We start from the raw sequence: 15720 nt of genomic DNA, 5'->3' as shown, positions 1-15720 counted from the left end.
ATCAATAAAATCACAGCTCTAGCCTCAGTCCCTATCCTTTTTCCTATTTGCTGTGCAGAAACAAAATAGTTTTTAAAAAAACAAACATGTAAATTGTATCAGTCCATTTTCATACCTATTAAGGTATGACTATTAGGGTAGTAAAGTAAATTTAATTTTCAATCAATCACTCCATCAATAAACATTTATTAAGCTCCTACTATGTGCTAAGCATGGTATTGATTGCAATTCTTTGATGGTCAAAGATCTATCAGTGCCTCATGATCATCATACAGAATGTCAATGACTTATGCAACACCTTAAATGTAAAAATAAAGGTGGTCTTATGGAATCAAAAAGAAAGAAATGGGTTCATATGCAGCTTCTGAGAGTTATTGGCTATGTATTTTAAGAATGACAAGTCACTTAACCTCAAGGTACCTCAGTCAGTTCTCTAGGACTTATTTGCTATATCATAGATAAGTTACAATCTGACAGTAGAGCTTGCCTTGTCATACCAGGAGTTCCTTACATTCATAAAATCATACATCCTTTTTGTATAATATTAATGTCACTCCTTATCAAGTAGATAGCCTAATATTTTGCAAATTAGGCTGAGCAAAAATCAATGCCAGGATACAATCTAGATATTGGTTTAAAATAATAATTATTTAAAATTATCTCTGATTTGGTTTTTTTTTAAATAATTTGTCACTTATTTATTAATTTATGTCCTACATCCATATCCACACCCCTGCCAAAAATATCTAAATTACCTAAACCTTTACTCAGACCATTTCATTTTTTCCTTAGGATTTCCAAAGGTAACCTTTTTTGGAATTTTTCAAGTTTAAGAATAATAATCCAGTACTCTAAAATTATTATTTCCATAGTGCTTATCTAGCAACCAAATCAGATTAAGCAAAATTTCTAAATAAGTCTCATTTTGATATAACTAAACACTCTATTCACCTTTCTTTCCTTTTTTAAAGTATGAGAGGTACAGATATCACCTTGGTAAAAATATCAGAAGTCTTGTTATTAGTTGAAAGAAATAATACTGCCTTGAGAGTGAAAATAAATTACCACATTCATGATTTCAAAGATTTCACTCTTAAATTTGACCAAATACAGAAATCCACATCTAATGCTACCTGTTGTTGTTCATCCTTTATTCTCAAAGAGGAACAAGGACATCATGAGAGTGATGTCTTGATTTGCTTATGAACTAGATTGGTATAGGAAGTCTACCTCTTTTCTCCTTTACATTTGCACTGAAGAAATTTTTCATCTAGTTACTTTTGCCAATGACACAAAAAAGTTAAATAGTTTGGAGAAAAATCATCCCTCTCTCAAAATCAAGGAATGGGATTTCATCCTCTGACCAGACAAAATGAGGAACTACATACAATAATTTCACTTTGAACAGACATGATATTATAACTTATCTTATTTACATGGTCATGTAATTCACATCAGTTCTTTAACTTATGAAGTCTATAACATACATACTAGTTCATATTTTAACATTTAAGGTTTTGAAAGTGCTATCCTTAGAATAAGGCTATGATAGAGAACAAACTGTTATTTATCTTCCATTTTATAGAGAATTAATCTCAGTAGTCTTAATGTCAGAATGTGAACCAAGTCTCACCTGACTTCAAGACCAGGGATCCTTTTATTACAATACACTGCCCCATTAAGTAAAAGTTACAATAAAAAGTGTAGCCCTTGTTTTTACAGGCCAGCTCATTTCTTTCTTTCCATTCCCTTCTCCTTTCTCTCTTCTTCCCTCCCTCCTTCCCTCCTTTTCCTCCTTCCTTCAATCCCTCATTCCTTCCTTCCTTACAAGCTCCTCATTTCAGTTCTACTTCCTGGCATATAACATACATTTTATGTAGCCTTCCAATTGAAGCCATGCAATTTTGATTTAGCATGCTCCTTAGACTCACACTTTCTCTTCAGGGGAAACCAATCACCCGAGTATCACTGCTTCCACTCACAAAGTAGCATTCATGCTAGCCATGCTAGTTGCTCTAAATCTTTGGACAAAAGATGGACTGGCTAGGAAACCAGAGCTAGAAAATATAACTACTTAGCTGGGATCTGAACAAGCTTCACCATAGGTGAATATATCTAGTTTAATTTGATGAGTACTTCCCTTTTACTTTAACATTTTATTCTTACCCATATATGCTGCCCAGTGAAGAGCTCTCCTGTCCTTCTTGTCAAATGCATTGATGTTTGCTCCTTTAGCCAAGAGCAAATTGACCATCTGAAAAAACCAAGCAAGAATGAAATCAAACATACACTCTGACAGACTGTCTTCCTATTATGCTTCTTAGCCTGGAGTCCATGAACTGTTTTAAAAATATTTTTGAAACTACTTCAATGGAATTAATTTCCTTTGGGTTCTTGTGTATTTTGAGAGTGGTGGTGTAATTTATTTTATTCATTTAAAAATATTATTATCAGACTATTAAAGGGATATATGACAAAAAAAGTAAGAATCTCCACCATAGAGTAACTGTAATATCAATAATGATTATATTCAAGTGGAGAAAGGGCCTTTGATCCAAAGTAGGCAGAAAGATGACATGACCAAAGGGTTCTGGCACATAGAATAAGAATCTTATAGGCAGTGGAAAACCTCTGTCTACATACACTATCAGCTTACTTTCTCTCATTTCAAGAGAAAGTATTGTGAGGAGATCACACTATTTCAGTTCACCTTGCCTAAATGTAAAAATAACTTCCCTCCCATTATGCTATCCTCAATCATGATATGTATCTCCACAATGAGCAAAAAGTGAGTACAGGGTGAATGCTTGCATTCCTTGTGATTTGCCCACCCACCTCCACATGACCATTCAGAGCTGCATGGTGTAAGGCTGTCCGCCCTCCTCTGTCAGAGACATTGACACTGTTTAGCAGTGGGATGATGACTTCTGCACACTTAACAGCCTTATTTGCGGCAGCCACATGGAGAGGAGTCTGCCAGTTCTTGTCCCGAGCATTGACATCAGCTGAGTGCTTAATCAATACTTGCACAGCTTCCTAGAAGACAAGCAGAGTGGGAGCTATCTATCATCATCAACCAACATTTATCAAGTACATGTGACTCAGTCCCTATTCTCTAGGGCCTTATGGTTTAGGTGGGAAGATGTGTAATATATATATATATATATAAAATATGACAAAAGATAGCTTATTTTCCATGAATGACACAGATAGGAAAGTATTCAGAGAAGAAGGCAATCACTGAAGTGGCAGAATTATACTACATGTTTGGGACCAGTTTGTTTTATCCAAAAGAGAGGGAGAACTGAAGTTGACTAGAGCTAGACTACATGGCAAGGAATTGAAATTCATTTTTTATTAGTTGTCCAGCTGAAAAAAAACAACAACAAGGTGAACTTCTGCATATTAATAATAAATTTACATTTAGTCAGTCAGTCAACAACCACTGATCACTGATACTAATGGAATGGGAAAAACAAAATGCAAACAACTTATGTAAATACAAGATGTAGATGAAATAGATGGGAAATATTCTTATTGGGAAGAAACTAGCAGTGGGAGAACAAGGGGATGGAAAATGGGAAATACTTTATTTGATTTTATATTATTTTGATTTCACTTCAGGTATATTATTTTATTTGATTTTATAGCAATCCTAGAATAGAAATGTTATCATTATTCCCATTTTATAGATGAAAGAAACTAAAGATGAGAGGTAATATGATTTTTCCATGATCACAAAATTAGACAGTCAGAAGTGGGATTTAACTCATCTTGCTAACTCAAATCAAGCACTCTATTAATGATACAACATTAGAGAAAATAAATACAAGGAATGGAGAAAGGAAAAAAGGAGGGAGTAAGGTAAGGAAGGAAGGGGGAGAGAAGGAAGGAAGGAAGGAAGGAAGGAAGGAAGGAAGGAAGGAAGGAAGGAAGGAAGGAAGGAAGGAAGGAAGGAAGGAAGGAAGGAAGGAAGGAAGGAAGGAAAGAAGGAAGGAAGGAAGGAAAGCAGGAAGGAAGGAAGGAAGGAAGGAAGGAAGGAAGGAAGGAAGGAAGGAAGGAAGGAAGGAAGGAAGGAAGGAAGGAAGGAAGGAAGGAAAGAAGGAAGGAAGGAAGGAAGGAAGGAAGGAAGGAAGGAAGGAAGGAAAGCAGGAAGGAAGGAAGGAAGGAAGGAAGAAAGGAAGGAAGGAAGGAAGGAAGGAAGGAAGGAAGGAAGGAAGGAAGGAAGGAAAGAAGGAAGGAAGGAAGGAAGGAAGGAAGGAAGGAAGGAAGGAAGGAAGGAAGGAAGGAAGGAAGGAAGGAAGGAAGGAAGAAAGGAAGGAAAGAAGGAAGGAAGGAAGGAAGGAAGGAAGAAAGGAAGGAAAGAAGGAAGGAAGGAAGGAAGGAAGGAAGAAAGGAAGGAAGAAAGGAAGGAAGGAAGGAAGGAAGGAAGGAAGGAAGGAAGGAAGGAAGGAAGGAAGGAAGGAAGGAAGGAAGGAAGGAAGGAAAGAAATATTTTTTTGTTTCTATTATGTACCAGGCACTATGCTAAGCACTTTACAAATATCCTCACAATAACCCTGAGAAGTAAGTATAATTGAGGAAACAGAAAAGTTAAATAACTTGACCAAGCTGACACAACTAGCAGTGAATGAGACCTTAAATTCATGTCTTCCTGATTCCAGACTCAGTGTGCAATCCACTGCAAAACCTCACTGCCTCAGAAGCTTACATTCTGTTGGAATAGGGATAGGAGGATTAAATAATGTATACAAATAAGTAAATACAAGGTAATCTGAGGAAATAAAAGATAGTTAACAACTACAAAATGGAGGGAAGCACAAGACATTAGGTGAGAAATGAAACAGGTAAATGGGATCTCTAATATAGGGCACCTTTTTTTTTTAATACGGGGCATGAATTTTTAGGATTTAATGACATTAGAAGCATAACTGCTACATACTTTAAAAGACTGAATGGTTCATTACTTAAATACTGATATGTTTCTTATTAAAATTCAACATTATCACTATCTTGGGCTATATCTTATTCCAGTCAGTTTTCAAACTTTGTAAAAACTTTCAAGGGTACTAGATAGCACAGTGGATAGTGTGGTAGAACTGAAGTCAAGAAGATTCCTCTTTCTGGGTTCAAATCTGGTCTCAAATATATGAATTTTATGACTCTGGGAAGTCACTTAACCCTATTTGCCTCAGTTTCTCATCTGTAAAATGAATTGGAAAGCAATTAGCAAACTCCAGTATCTTTACCAAATGGAGGTCACAAAAAGTCCAAAGTGACCGAAATAGTTGAACAACAACAATCTATCATCTGCTAAATTACTAGATTGCATTTGTAATCTTAACTTTAAGATCATCCAAAGAATAAAATTTTTAAGCTTACACATTTTTAAGTTGAAAATTCACAAAACTAAATGATTGCAAAAAAATTAAAATAATTAAACTTTAAAATTATGTTCTTTGTAAGTTTGTGATATTTATATTTCTGAAGTGACTAAAACTTAAAAACAGCAATAAGATTTTTGAGACACCCAAATATCTTTTTATATCTGAGTTGTATAGAAGTTCTCAAATTCAAGGCTTACTTTGGCAGCAATATTAGACTTTTGGAACTTTTTTAGCCTAGTAAAAGGCTGTTTACTGAATGTCCCTTTCATTTCTCTGTTGTTGTCTTTTTTTTTAAACTAGGATGGCAACATGGTAGATCAAACAGAATCCCAATTCTTCTATTTTTATTTCAGTAATGATAAAGAATGATTAACAGCATGCAAACATGGAGGAAGTAGGAGCAGTAGGTACCATGTGAATCAAGCAAAGGAGGGTTAATACACACATATGAGTGCATCCATATCCACATTCTCACAAGCACAATTTGGAACAGAAATATTGAGAAACAGAAGGGATGGGGGTGGGGGAGAATTAAGCAGAAGGAAATAGTAACAAACATTTCTCTGTTTTTATCAGTGTGCCCCAGGACTGGTCATTTTTTCATGTTTTTTTTCCATCATGCTCTGCCCCCCCCCTTTAGGATTATGTAATGAGAGGCATAGTTTTTACTTTACTAACTAGAAAGGAATCTGTCTGGAAATTCTTCCCATGTGAAGAAGTTCTTGCATAGTTTAATATATTTTGTCCAACTTAAATGTACTAAAAATGATTGACATTAGAAGTAGCAGCAAAGTTTCTTGAAATAAACACTTTAGAACTTTAAATCTCTATAGCCATTTAAAATAATAATAATTTTTAAAAAGTGCGAACTACCCACATTTGCCAAATAATGATTTCTGAACCACATTGAAGAAGTTTTGATACAAAATTAAACTTGTGAAGGAAACCAATACACAATTCTCTACAATCATTGAAAAATTCTTGACAAGATTAATTCTTGAATCCTTCTTCTATGTTGGTTTTTCAAACAAAAAAAAAAAAAAAGATTTTATAGCTGTTTTATGAATTCCCAAATATCAAAAAAATCTCTTCCATTCTCATGCCACATTGTTTTGTAAAACAAGCAATAAAAAGCACTGAGTTCATTCACCAAAGTGGAAGCTTTGTTCAGGAAATAGCAGTAAATACATAGAAAAAGCAGTAAGTACATAGAAACTATTTGTTACTACTAACATAGGTGATTTAACTATAAAATCAAGTTCTTCTCAAATGAGAAAAGACAAATAAGGGAAACTAGATGTCTCAGATATAAAGGTCTGATGCCTCCAATTAATAGTGTTTCTCCTTTTTCTCCATCCTTCCAGATTACTTTGTACTTCATAATCTATAGTTTTAAAGGGATCAAATAAAATAATTTATATAAAGAATGAGCTTTGAAACCCTCAAAAGCTCTAAAAATGTTTTGTTGCTGTTCAGTGTGTCTGACTCTGTGACCTCATTTGGGCTTTTCTTGGCAGAGCTAGAATGGTTTGCTTTTTCCTTCTCCAGTTCATTTTACAGAAGAGAAAACTGAGGTAAAACAGAATTAAGAGACTTTTGCCCAGGATCACATGGCTAATAAGTGTACAAGGTCAGTATTGAACTCAGAAGATGAATCTTTCTATCCACCAAGAAGGCTAACTAAGCATTACTGTTGATAGGAACTTTAGAGGTTATCAATTCACTTTATAAATGAAGAAAAATTAAAGTCCAAAAAGCCTTAGACACTATCTCACAGTTGCATAGATAGTAACTTATTTTGTATATATTTGCATTTTCTTACCTATATATAATTGTTTCCTTCTGGAGAAAGGGAAGGGAAAATAAATATTTACGTAACACCTACTACTTTTCAGACAGCAAGCCAAACACTTTATAAATATTATCTCATTTGATCCTCACCACAATGTATGGAAGTAGATGCTATTATTATTCTCAGACTGAGGTTAAGTGACTTGATCAGAGTCACAAAACTAGTTAAGCATATGAGAACAAATTTGGATTCAGTTTTTCCTGACTTCATGTTTAGTATTCTCTTCACTTGTATTACTAAGAGAGATCAAAGGAATGACCAAATGGTCAAAAGGAATGACCAAAACCTAACCCCAGAAAGTCTAATAGAAGTATATTTTTTGAAACTCATGCTTGAAAAACACAATGACTCTGTATTTGCTAACAATTTGGTATTACTGGAAAATAATTTTTGTTTGTAATTACACATGTCACCCACATGCATAAGCAGTAGCATATTTTACAAATTGGAAACTCCTTAGGCCAAGAGCCTGTTTTCTTCATTCAGCTTCTTGAGCCCTGCCCCTCCCTATTAGGGCTTTATACAAAAAGTATTCAAACAAAATTTATGGAATTAATGTTATACTATAATCCAACTGTAAATCCTGTATATCACAAACTATGTCTATTAGAAGAACTTTTAAAGCTGACAATGCCTGTGGCAGCACCCAAATCCCCATGTGCATTTATTCTATTGCTCTAATTATTAATTCTTTTATCCTACATTCTACTGGAATTATGTTAATTGGTGCCCATCTTATTTGTCCAATTAACAAGATTGTTCCTTTAAAATCACCCATCATCATATTTAGCCTCGGCATTTTTCTTTACATAGGCCAATTACAGTAAGAGCTGTGAGTACCAAAGGGGCTTGCTGAGGACTTTGGAACACATCCAGAATTCTAATGGAAATTATTCAAGAGGCCAGGGTTTGAAAGAGCAAAGCTGATAATTCCAAATCTTAGTTTTACAATACGCTATATGCTATATAGACGTATCTCTACCTATTAACTTCAAAAGGTTTTTTGGTGTTGTTTCTAAATACTTATGATTATTTTTTTCCTTTTCAGTCATTTTCTTAGTGACCCCATTTGGGGTTTTCTTGACAAAGTTACCAGAGTGGTTTGCCATTTCTTCTCCAGCTCATTTTATAGATGAGAAACCTGAGGCAAACAGGGTTAAATGACTTGCCAGAGGTCACACAGATAGTAAGTATCTGAGTCCAGATTTGAACTCAGGCTGGTATTCTATCCACTGTATATTACCTGCCTACCCTGGCTGCCTTAGCTACCTCATATAGATCCATTAAGAGAATCATAATCTCAAATGGTAATTTTACTATGTAGCTCTAAAATTGCCTTGTCTATTCATATGAAACATTTGCCAAACAGATGACTCTATTATATTTTATTCTAGAAGCAATAAGGACCCCCTTGAAGCTTTTATAAAAGGAGATCAATATGGTCAGACTCGTGCTTTAGGAATATCACAGTGAATGAAATACATAGAAAAGGATAACTCATTCACACATGTAAATAGATATGTGTTATATATGTGTGTACTAATACGTGTATATATATCCATATTATATATGATTTTAAAATTTGCCAAATACTTTCCATGCATTACACAAAATTCCACAAAAACTCTGAAATAAATATTACAGTATTATGATTCTCAGCTTTCAAGTAAAGAAACTCAGAGAAGTCAAATGATTTGCTATGGTCACATAACTAATAATAATTAGAAGTGGAATATGAACCCCCATATTTCTGATTTCAAGCATCTACAGACAGATTTGATCAAAAGTCAAAGAGACAAACTCCCACAAGGAAGATGTCATTTTGCCAAGGCATTCTTTAGTAAAGAAATGTGATTTTTTTGATTACTTACATTTGATTGTGATTATTTTTAAAGTCAGATTTTTGTTCATTTTTAATTACTTTTTGAATTTACTCATGGGATGGGGAGTTCAATCTGCAGATCTGTAGAGGGCGCTGCTGGCGTTAAGAGATGCCTATGGGACCCTTAAACTGGGTGAATGGATAAGAGAGCTGAGAATTTACAAGCTGCCCCTAGAAATGGCAAACCCAGTCCAGATCACAGGAACAGCTCCACCTCTGTCAAAAAGCCAATGGAATATCATGTAAAAGCCTTTCTGAGAAGCCTGGGCTCCTCCAGAGTTGGTGGCTGTTGTTAACATGTATCTTTAATCTATCTGTGTTTAGTAAAAGCAACAAAGTAGTGAACTTTGGGAGAAAGTCCCGAACTAGTATCCTTAATTAGCATAACAACTACATATGAAAAGTCTAAAGAGAAAGTCTGCTTTTTGAAGCTTAGTGAATTATGTTATATAGTGAATAAGTCAGGAACCCAATACGGAAATAGGAATAGAAGAATTGCACATGTTTAACCTATACTGGTTTGCTTGCTGTCTTGGGGAGGGAAAAGGGAGAGGAGAGGGAGAAAATTTTGGAACACAAGGTTTTGCAAAGGTGAATGTTGAAAACTATCTACATATATATTTGGAAAAACAAAATACTATTAAAAATTTTTAAAGTCAGAAACACAATACAGATTTGTGTCTAAACACCTTTGCCACCTTCCACCCATTTGTATGACCTGTTCAAAGATAGCTAATATATTTTCCTCTAAACATTACAGTGTTGAATATTAGAAAGGAAAAAATAGCCTATTGCATTTGCTTTTCTAAAGATTATAGATAAACCAAGGGATTTCTCATCTGCCTTAAAAAAAACAAAAACAAAACAAAACAAAACAAAAAACCCCTGAATTAACCCCTTTGGATAACTCTCCTTCCAGCTGTTCATGAGGATTATTAGATGGACTCTGAGGCTAATGGAGTTTTTTTTTTTTAATTTATTGATATTATTGAAATCGTACCAACATAGGTCAAAAGCACAGTTCTAGGAGGTCTAAAAATGCTTGACCAAGAAGGTTGTAAAATGATCGAATCATTACTAAAAGTAGCTCGGTACATTGGAAAGAAATCTGGATTTGGATTCAAATTCCAATGGCCACTTGTTACCTGTGTCACCTTGTTTCTCCAGTTTTCTCTGTTTCCTCATCCCATGGAAGGAGAGAGTTGAACTACATGGCCTCCAAGATCTATTCCAGATGGAAATCTAGGATCTGAGAATCCTTCTGATTCTATCTCTGCTATATCATTTACATTTGCCCCCCCCTTTCCATTTCTCACAGCAGCCACCCTCATTAGAAGCCATATCTTTTTTTTTTTTTTTCACCTAGACTAGTCTAATAATCTCCTAATTGTTTATTTGCTTTCAATGTTTTTCTTATCTAATCTAAATTGTCTGGGCTCATTACGAATTTGCTTTGTCTGATCTCTGTGGGACCTTATTGTTACACAATAATCTTTTTTATTCTCTCTCCTAACTGGTTCTCTATTACACACCTCTACAAAAACTATTTCACCACTTTCTCCTCTCTCTTCAAACTTTCTATAACAGTTTTTGATAGCTGAAGCAATAGGGCAGCCTGAGGCAGAGAGAGTAAGCAGCATTGTCAGGCAAATCAGACCATCATCACCACCACTTTGAGCACCATGTCTCCTCATATCCTGATAGAGACAGCCAAGGACCCTGAACCTAAGACTTTTGGGAAAAGCAATGCTCTGTAAACCATCAGACCTGCCTCCAGATTAACCTCCATAGCTTGAAGGGAGAAATCATTGTGAAGAGGAGACCCACCTTCTTCATCACCTAGACAGAGGAATTCGAAGAGAAAGGACACTCTATACTACTAGTCCTGCTTCCAGCACAGCCCTCATAGCCATTATCTAGGAAAGCAATTCCTGCAGAGAGGGAGACCCATACTGTCAATCATCTGCCACACAAAGGGCATGTAAGCAGCCTAGCTGTAAGGGAAAAGCATCCTGAAGAAGTTAAACCAACACTACCAACTTGACAGCCATCTGCCTACAGGCCCTGACCAGGGCAGCACAGGACTCTGAAAACCCAAGAAACTTGGGATTAGTTTTAGTTCCAAGACAGTGACTTTCACCAACAATCCTGGGAAGCAATGCTTAGAAATGCAGCCTGGGAAATGTTCCTACTGGTGCTTTAACCACAGCTACTGAAAACCCAGAAAGGAAAGTTCTTACCACCAAAGTCCTTGGCATTGTGAAACAATTCAAATTCAAAACCAGATATGATTTTATTAGTGGAAATGGCATCAAATAAATATTACCATATGTTTTGTCCCTACATCCTAAATCAGGGGACTTTTCCATTTAATAGCTAAAATCTCTGGTATATGTTGTTTCCCTCATTAGAAGGTGAGCTTTTTGGAAATATCCTTTTTTATCTATATTCCCAGTGCTAAGCACTAAATAAATGCTTTCTTCACCAATATGTCACCTCCTATTTTGTGAGAAAATAGAAGTCATTCATCCCAAATTAACTTTTCTTCCATTATTTTATACCTCAAATACTCCCTTCACCACCTTCCATTCTGCAGTCCTCCTTCTAATTCATTCTCTAATTATGAGATACCTCTCCTTATGAAAACCAACCACACTTGTTTTTTCAGGCATTTATTTCCTTTACTGTTGCTTTTATCTCACTTTTAAATTCTCTTTTATCTACCAGTTCCACACCTGTCTCCTGCAAACATTTCCAGGTCTCCCTAATCATGGAAATCTTCATTTGGCCCTATCTTTTCCTGTTCAAAAACTTCTAGGAGTCATCTGCACTAATTACTTATATTTGCTCATTTCCCAATATTTCTTAGGCTCTTGAAATGAACTAAAGCTGCTGTCTCCAAGGGTACAAATCTCAACTGCTAAATTCAAAGGACTATTTTGCAGACTTCATTCTATTTGATCTCTCTGAAACTTTTAACACTATCAATCACACTTTCCTTCTAGAGTATCTTTTTTCAAGACTTCTTTGCTCTCTTGAGTCTTTTCCTGCCTCTCTGATTATTCCTTAATAGTCTCTTTTGCTTGACCATCCTTCTGTTCCTACTCATTGTGTGTATATTCCCAAAATTTTGTTCAGAACCCTCTTCTTTTTTTTTTTTTCTTTCTCTCTGCACTCTCTCTCTTTTGCACATTTCATTAAAGAGATGACTGATGCTACTCATTCATCAGAGTTCCAGTACTGAATTATCTGATGATGGTAAATGTATAACTGAATTGACAGCCCAAAGGCACTTCACATTCAACATGAATAAAACAGGACTCATTCCATCATCTCTAAAAACCATCCCTCTGACAAATTTCCCTGTTTATATTGATGACTACATTATCTTTTGAGTCGCTCAGATTTACAATCTTGGATTCATCCTTGATCTTCCTCATCACCATTTCCCATATCCAAGTAGTTACAAAACAACCTCAGTTGATTGTATCTCTATATCTTTCATATCCAGTACCTTCTTTCCGTCCACATAACATCTATTTTAACTCAGTTCTTTGTGATGTCTCATCTGTATTACTACAACAGCCTCTTTATTGGTCTTTCTGCTTCCAGACTCTGTTTCCTTCAACCCATCTGCCCCACAGATACCAATTTAATCTTCCTAAAACCCATATTTCACTATATCAACTCCTGCCTCCAAATGAAAATTTCAATAGCTCTTTATTTACTTTAGAATAAAATGTGATTCAGAGAAAATCCATTAGTTGACAATGAAGGCCCTAACTTCTACCTATGTTTAGAACCATATTTCATATTCTTTAGCTTCTCTTCTTTTCTATTCTAGTAAAACTAACATGATAGCTCTTACCCATAAATGACATTATATTTCCCACTTTAGTGTCTTCTTTGCACAAGTTGTCTCTCTTGCTTTAAGACATATCTCAGTATCACCACTTATATATATGAGGCTTTTCCTGAGTAAGAACTTCCCCCATTGACAGGTAAAATTCTCTCCCTCTTGAAATCACTTTGTATTATTTTGTAAAATTTGTTATACTTGTATTCTTTGTATTTACTTATCTGTGTTTCCATTTTATCCCTTCAATAGAATTTAAAATTTTAAATTCTATTGAAATTTCTATTAAGGGCAGAGACAATTTCATTTTTTCTCTATATTCCCAGTGCCTAGCAGAGTGTCTTGAACATAAGAGACTATTAATATATGTTTATTCATGCACATGTTTAACCTATATTGGATTACTTGCTGTCTAGGGAAAGGGGGGGAGAAAGTAAAAAAATTTGGAACCCAAGATTTTGCAAAGGTGAATATTGAAAACTATCTTTGCATGTATTTTGAAAACTAAAAAACTATTATTAATATATATGTGTGTGTTCAATTATTCATCATATTGCTGCCAGAGAAAATAATCCAAATATAACACAATGACTAGGTTACTATTCTATTCAAAAACCTTTAGTACTTCTGATACTCACAGAATAAACTCCTAATCCTGGCATCTAAAATCTTTCATAATTTAGTTCCAAATTACCTTGGCAATTTTATGTCACTATTCCTTTTTATATACTTACATTTCAATCAAACTGGAAAATCCTTTTTCATTCTTCCCACTCCCATGTCTATCTATATCATTGGTACATACTGCCTTCCATGCATAGAATGAAATCCCTCAATAAACATCATCTGTCAAAGTCTATCCTAACATTTCTCAGGACCAAGATGAATATCACTTCTATGACCACCAACCCTTTTCCTCTCTTCCCCGTATATGAAAATGATCTTTCTCTTTTCAAAATTCTCATAGCAGTTTTGATCACAACTTGGGACTCATTTCACTTACTTTTGGATCACAGTTTCCCTACTTAAGAGTGTACACTTTGAAAAGGAAGTGCTATATCATATCCTTGTAATCCCTATCACATTATCTCATAGGTATCTAATTGTTTGTGAGATGAAATGAATTTAGTGTTAAAATACATCTGGTGAGACTTACTTCACTCCGAGAGGCAACAGCACGATGGAGTGGGGTCAGCCACATATTGTCCTTGGCATTTACACGAGCCCCTGCAACAGAAGAGCATAAATCAGCACATAAAATATTGTTAATGTAGTAACCTGCTAACATGGTTAAATTCAATTTCTACAGTATCTCACTCTTACTTTGATGGTACTATGTTGACCTATTCTACTTTGAGTCAATTCTGTGCATTTAACAGTAGGGTCCTTTAAATGGTTTATATCAGAAATGCCAAACATGTAACCATTAACACTCTATATGGCTGCCAAACCAGATTAAGATATAATTGGGAAATATTTTTTAAAAACATATTAAAATATAATAAAACATAGATAACATTACATTTTAAAACTAAGTCAATATGCAGCCTGCAAAGATCCTTATATATTAATTAGTTACCACCATTTCTAGCTGAGTTTGACAATACAAGTTTAAATATGTACCAGGAAAACAAGGAGATAAGCCTTTTAGTGTTCAGGAAAAGAGTAAATGTCAGAAGGAAGATGTGATAGGAGTTAGCAGGGGCAATTCAGAGAAGGTGGATAAAGTTAAGGTACTCTGGGAGTACCTGGAAGATTATATTCCTAGTCGTAAAGAAATCAGTCAAAGTGAAAATTATAATTTAATCATTTAAACATGTGAACAGCACATAGTATACACAATATACATGGAGTTGAACATAACAGTTCAAACAGCCTTCAACTCATTACATATTTAAGACTTTCAAATTTCAGTTAATTCCAATTCACATTTAAGTCTTGTCTATTCTCATTGACAGTGTGATTCAAAAGAATGAGGGAGGGGAAGAAGGAAAAGGATAAGTAGTTTAGTAGAGAAGCAAAAAATCTACTACAACACTCAAGTAACTTACAGAGATTGCAGGAGCAACCTAGTTCTTTAAGTTTCTTAGTATTAGGAGAACCTATATTATTTCAGATTTTTCTCAGCTAATGCCAATCCTATTTAGTTAATCAGATTCAAACCATAGGAACAGATTGGATCACTCCCAGAAACAATTCTCTGTGAGCCACAGGATGATCATGAAGACAATTACTTCAGAAGCAATAGAGTTTTTGAATCCCAGAGCTGAAAAGGGCCTTAGGGACCTACTGGTTAACAGTAATTCTGACAAGTAGTCATCTGGAATCTAATTGAAGACTTCTAAGACAACTCATCAAATTTTTAGGAAGCTTTTTTTTTGAAACTAAGACTGTCTCTCTGTAACTTACATTCATTGGTCCAAATTTTTTCTTCTAAGGCAGAACAAATTAAATTTCATATGACAACTTTTCAAATGCTTGAAAAAAGCCAGCTTCTCTTGTCTCCTCTTCTCCTGGCTAAACATATTCATTTCCTTCCTATGATATGGTCTCTCAAGCAACTTCATCTCTTGGTAAACACTCTTCCTAAAATGAGGCACAATATTCCAGATATGATCTAACCAAATCAGAATACAATAGGACTATTCTCTTCCTTGTTCTGGGTATTATATCAGGATTAATATCTATGTTCAAATCAGCTTCTTTGCTGGCCATGTTGTCTCATTTGGAGTTTATGAGTCAC

The 15720-nt window shown here is 34.9% G+C and overlaps 1 protein-coding gene across 14 annotated transcripts in view; it reads right to left on the bottom strand.

Moving 5' to 3' along the window:
• ANKRD44 (ankyrin repeat domain 44) overlaps positions 1–15720 on the bottom strand; it is a 344106-nt gene that overhangs the window by 127273 nt on the left and 201113 nt on the right. For all 14 annotated transcript variants that reach the window (XM_074302785.1, XM_074302794.1, XM_074302788.1 and 11 more), the window contains exons 4-6: positions 14134–14204; positions 2836–3036; positions 2167–2254 (exon numbers count right to left, since the gene is read on the bottom strand). In XM_074302785.1, the coding sequence (XP_074158886.1) occupies positions 2167–2254; positions 2836–3036; positions 14134–14204 (360 nt within the window). The remainder of the gene's footprint in view (positions 1–2166; positions 2255–2835; positions 3037–14133; positions 14205–15720) is intronic.

Source organism: Sminthopsis crassicaudata, chromosome 3 (assembly GCF_048593235.1).
Source record: "Sminthopsis crassicaudata isolate SCR6 chromosome 3, ASM4859323v1, whole genome shotgun sequence".
Lineage (NCBI taxonomy): Eukaryota > Metazoa > Chordata > Mammalia > Dasyuromorphia > Dasyuridae > Sminthopsis > Sminthopsis crassicaudata.
The sequence above is the reverse complement of the archived record's forward strand: the minus strand, read 5'-3'. Positions and strand labels throughout refer to the sequence as shown.